This window comes from Harpegnathos saltator, unplaced genomic scaffold (assembly GCF_003227715.2).
Source record: "Harpegnathos saltator strain DR-91 unplaced genomic scaffold, Hsal_v8.6 scaffold832, whole genome shotgun sequence".
NCBI classification, from domain to species: Eukaryota; Metazoa; Arthropoda; class Insecta; order Hymenoptera; family Formicidae; genus Harpegnathos; species Harpegnathos saltator.
This window is the reverse complement of record NW_020230685.1, coordinates 313,729-328,092: the sequence shown is the minus strand read 5'-3', so window position 1 is coordinate 328,092 and position 14,364 is coordinate 313,729. Positions and strand designations below refer to the sequence as shown.

The 14,364-nt window shown below is 36.3% G+C and overlaps 1 protein-coding gene across 1 annotated transcript; it reads right to left on the bottom strand.

The window, feature by feature from the left end:
• Positions 1-4,335: 4,335 nt before the first annotated feature.
• LOC105186652 (uncharacterized) lies at positions 4,336-5,853 on the bottom strand (the record flags this gene model as incomplete). The annotated part of the gene is made up of 3 exons (XM_011147007.1): positions 5,664-5,853; positions 4,739-5,597; positions 4,336-4,651 (listed from the first exon to the last, which is right to left on the bottom strand). Coding segments are annotated over exons 1-3 (1,365 nt in total), but the record flags the coding sequence as incomplete, so codon positions are not given.
• Positions 5,854-14,364: the final 8,511 nt, after the last annotated feature.

Below are 14,364 nucleotides of genomic sequence, written 5' to 3'. Positions count from 1 at the left end.
TATAGGTAGTCTATCTCTCAATTCTAAATAAATATAAAAGCTATCTTTTGTACATATAATTTGAACGCGATAATATCTATAGATCTTTTTCGAAAAATTGTCTCACGCTCGTAAAAGTAAACGAAGTAAATCTAATCTTAGAGAAACGCTTTCAGAAACTGTATGTTATGATACAGAAATTTATCACCCTCCTAAATAAACGTGAATGATACATCTTTTGTATATATCATTTTGAAAAAGATAAGTAATTGTAGACCTTTTACGTCTGCGCATCATCATACCCACTACTTTTTCTTTTCTCTACGGGGAACGGCATACGGTGCTGAGACTGGTGAAGCATTCAAGCTTCGTTGCTTCTACTCGCAGCATAGCTAGTTCTCGTTATTTACAAGTTCTTTCAAGTTATTTACAAGTTCTTGCAAGAAAAATGTCGCTAACGTGAACCCCGATTTGAAGAAGACGCGAACAGTCTCTCTACAGAAGTGAGAAACGAGCGTAACATGCTTCCATGCACGACTTACGCTCTCAACAATTCGGACACTAAGAGGATGCAAGTTGGGTTGAGTACCATGTACGACGTGGGAACATTTGAGCCATCGATCAGGATAATGGGAAAACACGTCTTCAGGAATTCTCCTTGATTGAATACGTGGGAGAAATTTAAAGACATTATACCCTCTGCAAATTCTTATTTGTGCGGGGAAAATAAGAATATGCCAGCCCCTATCATAAACAATATCGCCATCAGCTTTACCTCAGCGGTACGGTGACGGGCTATATGGTGAGCCAGCGAGGGAAAATGGTGGACGAAAGCGGGTCTGCGAAGAAGGTATCGGAGGACTCTACACATTTGAAGCAGCCGCCGTTGAAAAAGCGTAAGTTATACACGGAGAATATTGTAATGCAGAAGACATCTTCGATGGTCTGGAAACTGTCGCGAAATGTATCGATGCTAGATACGAACACTTACAAGCGGTTGCAGCCCTTGTGAGTAATTGTAAATGTATTTTAATATCCGAAATAGAACTTAATCTTGCGAAGAAAGGCGTAAACGAAAATTTCGTAAAATAGACGCTCGCTGATAAATATCGAGAAATCGAGGAAAACGTACGGCGTCAAATAAAAAATTTAGAATTTTTAGACACGTATTTTAATATTGTATTCGCTGAATTAACCACGATTCATTTAAATGAAATTATACACGAAATTGTAACGAATGCAGAATGCACGAGTGTTTGCCAAAACTACGAATGTAACTCAAAAAATAAATGTAATTTATTTTATAAATATGTGTATATTCTTTTCTCCACCTCTTTCTCTTCCTGCGATCTCCAATTCGTTGTAACAAAACCCAACTTAACTTAATTTTTCGATTCGAAAACGAAGGGGAACATAGAAAAAAATATTTCGAGTAGACATCGTCTTCCAACAATAGTTTTTAACTTCGAAATTATCTTATCTGCACGAACCATGTGCATTCACGCTCGCGCGCCTCAAGAGCAGGGATCCCAGAGATTCGAGTAGGACTTAGAATTTTCGAAATTTTCCACGCGTGACGTCAATATTCTACGTAAGTATACGATATAGCTAGTTTCCATCAGAGTATAGCAATAACGCTGCGTATAAGACACTTGACTCAAGAGCTAACGGACTCTTCGAATCCGAGAAGGACCTCTACAGGATTTTTCCAGAGACTCACATGTGGAGATGACCACACACGCACAGCCTCACCCCGTTATACGACTACGTCGTAAAGGCTGTTTTTACCAGAGAGCAGCAATAGCACGATGGTAAGATGGTTTGACTTCGAGAGCCAGAGGTCCCAGGTTCGAATCCCCAAGCAAGGCCTATACAGAGTTTTTCCAAAATCTTGTGACGTCGATACTTTCCGTATGTAGACTTTATATTAACTAATTCCCATCAGAGTATAAAAAAACGGTAGCGTGGTGAGTAAAAGAAGACGCGTGACTCGAGAGCCCAGAGGTCCCAGGTTTCGAATCCAGCAAGGCTACAACACAGAGTTTTTCCAAAACCTGTGACGTCGATACTTTCCGTATGTAGAGGTTATATAAACTAGTTTCATCAGGGTATAGCAGTAGCGTAGTAGTAAGACTCGTGACTCAAGAGCCAGAGGTTCCAGGTTCGAACCCAGTTAACTCCACAGAGTTTTTCCGCAAATGCAATATGCAAATTAAGTGGTTGAGCAAGAGCCAGAATTGCCAACTCCTCTAACAATGTCGGCCATAATTTGCTTATTTCAAAAGTCGATTAGTTTTTGCCTGTGGGGAGGTATGGCCAGTCAAAACATTCCCCCTTCACTCGACCCGCCGGTGCCGGTGGGCGTGGTTTAGCGGCACCGGTGGGTCGAGTGGAGGGGGAATGTTTTGACGGGCCATACCTTCCCACATACTACTAATTTGAATTAAAATCGTGGTGAGCTCCTCATATGTTAATACTGTCTCGCCGATTGTACGAAGTAGGTGAAACTTCGTTGATTTTACCGCAGCTTCCCATTTACCTCCGAAGTGTGGAGCTGACGGAGGATTAAATATCCACTTGGTTCCATCATTGGCCAAAAGAGAAGCTAGCTCTCGTATTTCTTTCGAAGCTGAATTAAATTGTTGACGAAGGTTCGCATCTGCTCCTACAAAATTTGTCCCGCAGTCACTGTATAAAGTCGCACAAATACCACGCCGACCGGTAAATCTTTTATATGAAGCGATAAATGCTTCTGTAGTGTATTCTGTAACTAATTCAAGATGTACGGCGGATGTCGATAGGCAAACGAATATTGCGAGGTATCCTTTATATTTTCTTGCCGCCCGCCCTCGCCAAGTTTTAATAAAAATAGGACCGGCATAATCAATTTCAGAATGAAGAAATGGTCGAGATGGAGTGACTCTTGGTTCTGGTAATTGGCCCATTAGTTGCTATGCTCTTTGCCCTCGATAACGTGCACAGCGTATACATCGTAAGATATATGCACGAACTGGAGTTCTTTCGCCTATAAGCTAACAACTCCGACGAATATAAGCTAAAGTGGATTGCGTACCTCCATGAAGTGTTCGGATATGAACGTCAGCAATTATTAGAGTGGTCAATGATGAGTTTCGTGGCAAGATGTAAGGATGTTTTTCGTCTGGATCCAGGGCAGAGTATTCTAATCTTCCTCCAACTCGTAACATGCCGAATTTATCAATGAAGGGAGTGAGTCGGCTTAAAGGATTGGATTTTGATAACTGGCTTCCTTGAGAGATAATTGTCATTTCATAAGAGAAATATGAAAGTTGAATTATTTTTACCCATATTTTAAACTTTCTTGTAGCTCCGCAGGAGTAATTGGAGGGAATGCGTTTTTATTTATTTGTCGACGCATATATGAAATTGCTCGACGAATGATTGCGGTGATTTTTATCAATTTTTTGAGTGACGAGTATTTTTCAACAAGATCCCAGCTAGGAGAACATTTCGCCTTTGTTATTGTGAGTAAATGTCCTGGTCTTATTTCAATATTTGCATTAAATAGAGAACGAGAAATAATGTTCGGCCAGCTTGAAGATGGTCGACTTATCCAAGTTGGTTCCACCAGAGAATGTATTTTTTTAACTGTTCAGCTCGGAGTCCTCTTGAAGCACAGTCAACAGGATTCTCTTTACCAGAAACGTAACGCCAAGTAGCTTGAGGGGCTTCTTTTTGTATTTGAATTACCCGGTTGCGCACGAAATCTTTCCATTTTGAAGGATGTGCAGTGATCCAAGTCAATGTTACTGACGAATCCGTCCAGAAGAAGATAGGGGCCTTGTGAAGTTCTAGAGATTGCTTAACATGAGATGCAAGACGTGTTACCATTAATGCTGCTGTTAGTTCCAAACGTGGAATTGTTAAAGACATTAAGGGGGCAACTTTCGTTTTAGCGCATACGAGATTAATAAAAATCTCATTGTGTTGTACGACTCGTAAATAGATCACTGCTGCCATAGCCAAATTAGATGCATCTGAAAAACCATGGATTTCTACTGTGGTCACTGAAGAAGAAATATTTAACCATCTAGCAATGTTAAGTTCGCTTAACGCAGGTAATTCTTGCCGAAAGTCATTCCAAAACTTCTGTTGAGCGGGAGAGAGAGAGTCATCCCATTCTATTTTTGCTAGCCAAAGCTCTTGAATGAATATTTTCGCTCTTATAATTACAGGAGATAAAAAACCTAACGGATCAAATATTTGTGCAATTTCAGACGTTACTGTTCATTTTGTGATCTTCATGCTCGTCGATGGTCAAATGGAAAATTTGAACATGTCAGTGGTTGGCTGCCAAATTAGTCCAAGTACTTTTACTTGAGAGGATTCCAATTCCACGGTAGAAGTGATTTTTTCAAGAATTTTGGGCATGTTCGCGAACACATTTAAATTGTTACTACTCCATTTTTGTAAGGAAAATCCGCCCGCTTTACAGATTGCAATTAATTGAAGAACAATCTTTTGAAGTTCATTAATTGATTCAGCTCCTCCGAAAATATCGTCGATGTAACGATCCTTAGGCATGGCAGGGATGGCAAGAGGAAATCGATTTCCTTCGTCCTTAATGAGCTGCTGTAAACATCTTAATGCTAAATAGGGAGCACAATTTAGTCCATAAGTGACTGTTGTCAACCTATAAGAAAGGATTTTTTGTTCAGGATTTTGCCAGAAAATTCACTATAAATCCCAATCGTCTGGGTGAATTTTAATCTGTCGATACATTTTAATTATGTCCGTGCCAAAAATATATTGAAATTTTCGAATCCATAGTAATACTTGCGTGATATCTGGTAATTTTGGGCCGGAATATAATATATCATTTAGGGAAAGACCGGAGCTTGTAGGACTTGATCCATTAAATACAACTCGTAATTTCGTCGTCCGATTTTGCTCTCGTAGAACACCGTGATGAGGTAAATAACAAGCTGGCTTGTTGCCTATTTCTTCTGGGAAAACTAGTTTCATATGACCTAAAGCTTCGTATTCCTGAATAAATTCTGTATACCGCCTTTTGTAAGACGAATCGGTACAGAAACAACGGTTTATTCTGGATAAACATCTGAGAGCTGGTGTAGTGGAATTTCCCAATGCTGATGCAGATGATTTTAATGGTAATCGCACAACAAATCGCCCAGTTTTGTCTCGTGAATGAGTTGCTTGAAAATGCATTTCGCAGCTGGTATCACAAAGTTTTAGAGCATGTTGTTCTCTTTGTGGTAGTTCCTCTTGAATCCAGAATCTAGTAAGAAGCTCTTCTAAGTTATGATCTCGAGAGCATTGAGATCCTATGGCTGAAGATGGAGAAGATGTATCTGAAGGTGAAGCTGGCCCGAATAGAACCCATCCGAATATAGTTAATTGGGCAATGGGAGAATTGATTTCGCCTCTGATGATCCTTGATTTAATAATTTCCCCATGATAATCGGCACCTATGAGTATCTGAACGGGCCTTGGTATTCCGAAATCTGGATCAGCTAATTGAAGCTTCTGAAGATGCGGCCAAAATTGTTTAGATACGTCAATTGATGGTAGCTTTCGCGTCAAACGAGGCAAGATGTGTGCTTGTATTGTGCAACCAGCTGAAGCATCATATAATGAGCTGAGCTTTAAGGTAACTATTCCTTTTGTGCGTCCGGCATACTTACCACCGATGCCGATGAGAGGAATAGACGCGGTTCGCCTGTTTAAATGTAGTCGGTGAACTAATTCCTCTGCGACGACCGTGAGTTCAGAATCTGAATCTAGCAATAATCGAACTCTCTCGTTTCCGCTATTATAATGCACTTTTAGCTGACAGAAGAACTGAGGGACGAATTTCAGCAACTTGCTCCGCATAATGAGCAAGTGGACGTACTAGTCAATCAGTGTTGACCGTTGGCGGAAGAGGGTTAATAGAAGTTTTGTGACTGGCTATTTGTGAAGCTTCAGAAGTAGTAGAAGATCGCTTGTGATGAACTTCTTCTTCGTGAATATTCGTATGATGTTTACGCCCACATTTTTTACATCTCCATTTACTGGAGCACTGTTTCACTATACGATTTCCGAAACAGTTGAAACACAACTGTCGTTGAAGAAGAAATTCTCGTCGTTGTTTCATTGTTCTGGAAATGAAACTGGAACAATTATAAAGCGTGTGAGAGAGTTTACATAAAGGGCATGACAGTTGAACGGAATCATTTGTGGATATTGCTACGTGGATTTTATAACGAGTATTTTCCTTCCCAAATGATTGGATATAGCGGTCAGCTGCTGTAGATGAACTGTTGTGATGTGTTTCGATATTTTCCATAGCTCGAGTGCGACTATTTAAAAATTCTTCGTATTGTGCAAACGTTGGGTAAACTGTGGTAAGAGTGGATCCCATTGATGAGTTAAGCAACCTAGGGCACGCAATGCTCCAAGACATTCTGTAACAGTGGTAAGCATATCGCGCAGATCTCGCGCAGAGCGAATTTTGAGCGGTTTTAAGTTGAGCAGTTTATCAAGCTGCGCCGATATAAGGAATCGTTTATTCTCATAGCGTGCTACAAGAGCTTCCCATGTAATTGTAAAATTATCATCAGATACAGCAAGATTTGATATCAGTCGTAGAGCTTCTCCGGTCAAACAAGTCCTTAGATAATGAAGTTTTTCAACATTACTGAGGTCGACGTTGTTGGTGACCATGGAAATGAAGAGATCATAAAATGGCCGCTAAGATTGATAGTCTCCAGAAAATTGCGGCAAGGAAATCCGAGGGAGCGCACTCCGGAAACTTTGCGAGCTATTATTTGGAGCTGAAGATCCTAATAATCTAGCTACAGGATTTGAAGACTCCAAATCTTCTTGTTGGACGAGTAGTGAAGCACGAGCTTGAATGTAAAATTCTTGACAACATTCAAAGATTTTGTTCTTTATGTATGGCTGTTGTACTAGGAAATTAACTTCCACTTGACAAATATTATCGTGTTCATATTAAAATTTTTCCCAATTTGCTTCGAGCACTTCCAGTCTTGTAGAAATCACTTGTTTAGACATAAAATTACGCTCACTATCTAGCGAATCTTCCGCAGCTTGTTGAATAAGTAAAAACCGGCTTTCTTGTAAAGTTATTCGAGACGGGAAAATTGGCCATATTGCTTCCTTTTGAAAATTACAGTTGGTATAAGATGAACGTGAATGTACGTGGTGTTTTGTTAACTCAAATTCATTTTATCTGGCTCGAAGGACCAAAATGTTATGTGGACTGTATTTTCTATATATACAGTAAAATTATTATAATTGAAATAGGTATATTCACATAAACTTTGAAGGGAGCGTTGTAATTGGTAGTGATGAGAGTCGTAATAGATTCGGCCAGCGGGAAAGGAGGCAGTCGATAATCTCAATTCAACAGCGTTTTTTGAGAGGTGGCAATAGCCGAAGTTCAGGAGCGTTGACAATAGAGGTGGCAGAAAACGATGCAGGTTCGGACGTCAGGGAAGGAAATGGAGAAGTACCGTAGATCAGTAGCGCCGGTGGAGGTGATGACAGGAGACGTTGTAAATCTGGGAGTCGTGAAGAAGGTGGCGGGAGCCGTTAAAGATCTGGACTTCAGGAAGAGAGGCGGCGAACAGCCGCTGATCAGGAGCGCTGACAGAGGTGGCGACAGAGGACGGCGAAACTGTAATCAAAAAACCTGGCGCAAGAAGCGCAATGCCCGACACACAAGGTGCAATGTCCCGGCGCAAGAAGCGCAATGCCCGGCGCACGAGGCACAATATCCCGGCGCACTAGGCGCAAGCTCGGCGCATAAGACGCAATGTCCCAACGCAAGATGCACAATGCCCAATACACAAGGCGCAATGTCCCGGCACAAGAAATGCAATGCCCGGCGCACAAGTCACAATGTCCTAAAATTTCACCACTGTATTAGAACAAAACTGAGATAAACACAATTATAGCACGTAAGAGAGATGAAAATTACGACTGACTCAAGTAATAGCAGAAAGTAGAATGAATAAAAGAGAGAATGTTATATTGAGAGTTGCCCCTCGCAACCGTCTTGAACCAGCCTCCCTTTTTTTTTTACGCGCAGGATCATGGCCACCTCTGCTGCCGCTTCTTATTTCTCAACAACAATAATATTTATAATAACATTTTTATAATTACAGATCCAAGAAGATGGCAGCGTGCCGGCAGAGCACGCTGTAGGGGCCGCGGGAGAGGACGCGGGGGATATGGAACAAAACATTTATATTTTAACTTTTATTTTTTAACTTTTATATATAAATAAAATATTTATTATTCTTAAAATATGTAGTCTATGAAAAAAATAAAATATCTTATTAATTCTATATTATGATGTATTAATTTAATATTTTACCAAATTATTATTGTATATCCTGAGATCTCTGTATTTGTAACAGATAATATATTAGTAAACTCATTTAACTCTGAATTCGAATATGAATTTACTAAAGACAACTTTAAAATTATTATATTAAAACAAGCCTTAAGTATTATGCGTATCTAACTCTAAAATTTTTTTTTATATTGGTTGGCAAAAAAGTAATTTCAGTTTTTTAGTGTGAAATAAAACTCAATTTTTTCTATACAAAAAATGAACTTTAATCGGTCAAATATTTTCCATCCTGTTCGATGACCTTTTTCCATCTTTCTCGTAGCTTCATGATTCCGCGCTCATAGAACTGCTGGTCCTTATCAGCAAAAAACTCAACCGAGTGCGATTTGAGATCATTGTTGTTGTTGAAATTTTTACCGTTTAAAAAGTTTTGTAAACTTCGAAATAAATGATAATCCGATGGTGCAAGGTCCGGGCTATATGGAGGATGTGACATCACTTCCCAACCAAGCTCTAATAATTTCGTACGTGTTGCTAAAGATGTATAGGGCCACGCATTGTCGTGGTGGAACACGATTCCTTTACGATTTGCCAATTCTCGCCTTTTCTCTTTGATTGCTTCCTCCAATTTCATAAGTTGTTGGCAGTAAACATCTGAGTTGATCGTTTGGTTGCTTGGAAGCATCTCAAAATACACAACACCTTTGTAATCCCACCAAATTGACAGCATGATCTTTTTTAATGCAATTCAGCTTTCGATACGGTTTATGCCGGTTCATCATGCTTGGACCATGATCTTTTTCGATTAATGTTGTTGTAGACAATCCATTTTTAATCACCAGTGATAATTCGCTTCAAAAAAGGATCGATTGCATTACGTTTGAAATGCGTATCGCAAATATTGATTTATTGTGTTAAGTGAATTTCTTTCAATTCGTGCGGAACCCAAATATCCAGCTTCTTAACGAGTCCAAGACGTCTTATGTGATTTTCAATTGTTCTGTGTGACACATTTAACCTTTTTGCCATCTCTCGCACAATTATATGACGATTTGATTCAATTATGGCTTTCATTTTGTCTTCATCAACTTCAGAAGGTCGGCTAGAACGTTAATCATCTTTAAGTGAAAAATCTCCAGAACGAAATTTTTTAAATCAATTCTGACACGTGCGTTCTGTTATGCAACCAACACCATAAACTTCACATATCTCTTTATGAGCCTCAGCCGCTTTCTTGCCTGTACGAAAATAAAAAAATAAAATATGGCGAAAATGATAATTTTTGCACTCCATATTAAAATTGACCGTAAACCAACAGTTGTAAACAAAACACGGAATTTGTTTCTATAGTAACCTAAGAATGTCAACTACCAAATCTGAAAAGAAAAAAATTATAACATTGACAGAAGAATAACGACACAAACATAACGCTTTCTATTGGCGCAAACCGAAATTACTTTCTTGCCAACCCAATATTAATAGTTGCAACTTCAAACTTGTCTCTAGTAAGATATTCAGATTCAAATTCAGAGTTAAATAAGAGATCTCCAGTCGAAGCGCTATTACAAATATATGGATGTCACATATATCATTTAATAACTGAAATTAAATAAAACTTCGAATAACTATCTGAGTATTTTATAATAAACAATGAGACAAGTTTCAAATGACAAGTATTAATTAATAATGCGTACCTACATTAAGTGAGAGATACTCAGATCTCATTTGACTTAGGTACGCATTAATTAATACTTGTCACCTGAAACTTGTCTCATTGTGAAATACTCAGATGATTATTCAAAGTTCTATTCAAACGTTTCAATTAAATGATACAAATGCGATATTCATGTATTTATAAAAATAGCGCTATTACTGAAGATCTCTCATTTAACTTTGAAATCAAGTTGAATATTTTATTAGAGACATCTTTGAAGTCATGGCTATTAAAACAGACCTTAAATATATTATGCATGTCATGTGGTCAACTGCAAAACTCTGATTTAACTCTGATCTAACTCTAAGCTTGTGTTAATAATAATGAGATTTTATAATAAACAATGAGACAAGTTTCTGATGACAAGTATTAACTAATAATGCGTACCTACATCAAATGTGAGATACGAGTGCAGTTTGATAAGTCAGTGACTTTTTGAATTTTCCGCGCAGTAACTTTAAATGCAGCACTGCTCCCGTCAACTGCCATCTATTAATAGACTACTGTACAAGTTTGGGCAAGCTGCGCCATTTAGTTAGTGTTTGGCAGCCATTGAAAGCAGACAACCTATTGAATTTTAACGAAAATGGAAAAAAGTGAATTTTGTGTGCTGATTAAGCATTATTTTTTGCGTAAAAAAACCATCACCGAAACCAAGGCAAAGCTTGATAAATACTATGGGGACTCTGCACCATCAATTTCAATGGTTAAGAAGTGGTTTACTGACAAGGGACATTCGGCAACGCGGAAATTCAAAAAAATCTGAAACTCTGCATAATTGTAGAGCAGATATACCTAATAACAAAACAATTTTTCATTGGTGCCCAAAAACGGTTTTAAGGGTGGAAACAACCCCTTGAACAAAGTTGATTTTTGTCTTTCTAAGCGAATATTATCGAAACTATTAAAGATATGAAAAAATGTTTTAGACAAAAGTTTTATGGTTTTAAAAGTACTTTATTATGCTATATTTAGATTTTTTTAAAATGTAAAATTGTGTATAAAATACCCCCCCTCCTTCTCTTTTTTCAAATTGTTAAAATCAATTGTCCAATCAAAATAAAGCTTATTTTATGACAAATTCAACCATATATAATAACATTATGTTTGGAAAAGGCAATATTGAAAAAAAAATTAAACATGCTCTTATATGTATGCTACGCGTACCAAACTTAAGGATTCGCTACTTGACGATGGCATTTCTTTCTTCCTCAAATCTTCCTCATAATTGCAAACTGTAAAAGATAAGGAAGGAAGAAAATAGAAAATCTAAAAAAGCAATAAAGTTGATGTTAAGAAGTAAGTTGAAGAAGAACAGCATGATAAGGAGGACGCAGAGAGAGTGTATATAACCCTAATATAGATAATCTTTTAAATTCAATTGTAAAGAACAAATAAGGAAATGAATGATATGAAGAAAAAAGGAGAACACACACGGATTTAATAATGAAAAATATAATTTATAAATTTATTCAGTGTACATTTGTGTGTATGTGTTTTGCTTCATTCAGTATATAGGTTTTATTAATTAAGTAGTCGATATAGATATTCGAGTGAAAGATATCTTATATTTTGGTATGGATTATAATATATACAAATTTTACAGGAATTGAGGACAGTAAAATATTATTTATTCTATATAATTATTACAATAATGATATTGCTCAAAGAAATGTTCAAAACAAAAATATTGCTTGCACCATGCACAACGTATAAAAGCCATTTTACCACAAATGCTACATTTTGGTATACGTTTTTCTTCTTTAAAATAACAATAATCGATTGGATTATGAAATTTTTCAGGCCGTGTTGATAAATAACCACTTTTATACCAGCTATATCTAAATAAATTTCGAAATCTTGGAGAAGACAGTTGATTGTGTGTTAAAGATTGCAATTTTATTATGTTATTACGTAAATGTAAATTTATGTCATAATTATTTATAATAACACTATCAGAAAAGCTTCGAACAAAATTTTTCCAGATTCTGAAACCAAAAACATCTAATGGCTATATAAAAGCAGTTGTTTTTTTTGGTATTGTTAGAATATTTACATGTTTGTCTTTTGGTACAAGTTCTTCCAATTGGTTCGGGCAATGTCCTGTCCATGAATCAAGCAGTAGTATACTTTTCTCTCCAGTGTTTGGTAGATACACTTCTTGGAACCAATTTTTGAAATGTTCAGTTGTCAATTTCCCTGATTTTGAAGCCGCAATGTAAATATTCACTGGTCTAAAAAGAGTTTGTTCTACTTGTGGTCCAAAAACACCAGTAGATTCTTTTAATACTATATACTATATACTATAAAGGCGAAAGGAGATGTCCATCTGCAGATATAATAGGCATAATGGTGTAGCTATGAGTCATAGCAGATAAAGATTGGATAGTAGCTCCAACTGTCTTCACTCCTACATTAGCTAATGTTCTTCCTGCATGTATTTCTAAATTAAAGCCACTTTCGTCCGCATTATAAGTTGATTCAGCACCGATTACATTAATATGTGGCTTTACTGTATTTACAAATTCCTCAGCGTTTTGACGTATAGTTAGATCAGTTAAATGAGAAGACCGCGTTTTAAATGCAGTTATTTTACGTGATGTAATACGATGTGCCTTTTTAAAATTCCATATCCACCAATTTCCTGCTTTAAATGAAGAAAAATCCACTTGTTCCTTTGCTTCTAGTGCCCATTTTCGCAGATTTATATCATGAATAATAAGTCCTCTATTAACAGCTTCTTGGAATTTTATAAGAACATATTCAGCAATAACTACAAGTTTGTCTGTATTTGAACCTCCACGCATTACATGTTCTTGCCATCTGTGCAATTGTTGAATAGATTTTACCTAGAAGAAAACAAATTTCAATATTAAACAATTCGAATTCAAAAATAAAAGAAGTTATATACGAATTAAATGTTCACGAAACATCAAATTGTAAAACTTAAAATAAAAAACAACGCGACTCTAACTATATAATTTATAGCTTTGGTCATAAGTATAAAGCATCTCTAACTCATTGTATTTTCCTAGAAATCAATGCATATACTCATAGTAAATATATAATCTCTTTACAATAAATATTATATTAATATTTTATAATATAATGTGTATATTATATTTATGTATATTATATTTATATTATAATTTATATTATATTAATATTATATTATATTACAATAAATATTGTAAAATAAATATTATTTTCCACATATTCTTATATTATATTTTTTTATTATATTATTTTTCCATATACTCATACTATATTATGTCCTCCATATATTCATATAGTATGTTTTTGTTACACAATTTAAATAAATTTTTTGGGATGCTTTATACTTATAGTCAAAGCTGTATGTACAATGACCGACAATGATGCGTTCCGCGAGAAGGGAAATAGAGTTCTCTCTGTCGCGGAACGAATCACTGCCGGTCACTGTACACCGTAAAAGCCTCAAGTATTTTACTATATATTATTCTTCTTATTTTTTAATTAAACTTTACTTTTCTAAAACGATGTTGTACAGAAGTAAGAGATAAATGTCCTTTCTTTCCACTCTTCCAAAATTCGATTGCCTTTTTCTTATAATTTAAGTTTACATTTCCACCTTCATCATCCACAGTGCAAACTTCATTTCCATAATTATCTTCTTCAGCATCAATATCGTACACATCTACAAATTGTACGTCATGCGGTTCTGATGGATCGTCAAAATCAAGTCCCCACTCATGTTCGATCGTAATATCGTGATGTATAGCACTCTTTATTAAATCAGTAATTGTATCATGGAGTTCCACCTCTTGATGATTAACAGGAGTTATTGCAATATTTGTGAAATGAAATGTCGCAATTAACAAATTAATAACATTAGCTGGATTTATTACTGACATTATGATACAAATCTTAAGGATATTTTAATTAAACATTTCTCACAGCAATAATAATATACGTACTGCTTCAATAACTGCTTCAATAACACTGAAATGTATTCCAAAATGGACAGCTTTTATATGCAAATGAATGAAGATAACATATGTCAATATAATGAACCTTGATTGCACTGTACTTGATAAAGAGTGCTATTTTGGTCGCACAGTCATAAAACTTGTGACAAGTGTTTTGCATGTTGCCATGATGTACACACACGTGCGCACGTACAAAAACACACATACACACACACACATATTTATTTATATTTACGCGTCGTTTAAATTAATGAAAAAGGTAGCCGCAATGTTGGCAAAATAAACGTCTATTACGTGAAATTTTATAATTTATAACATTTTTAAATATTAGTGACTGTATC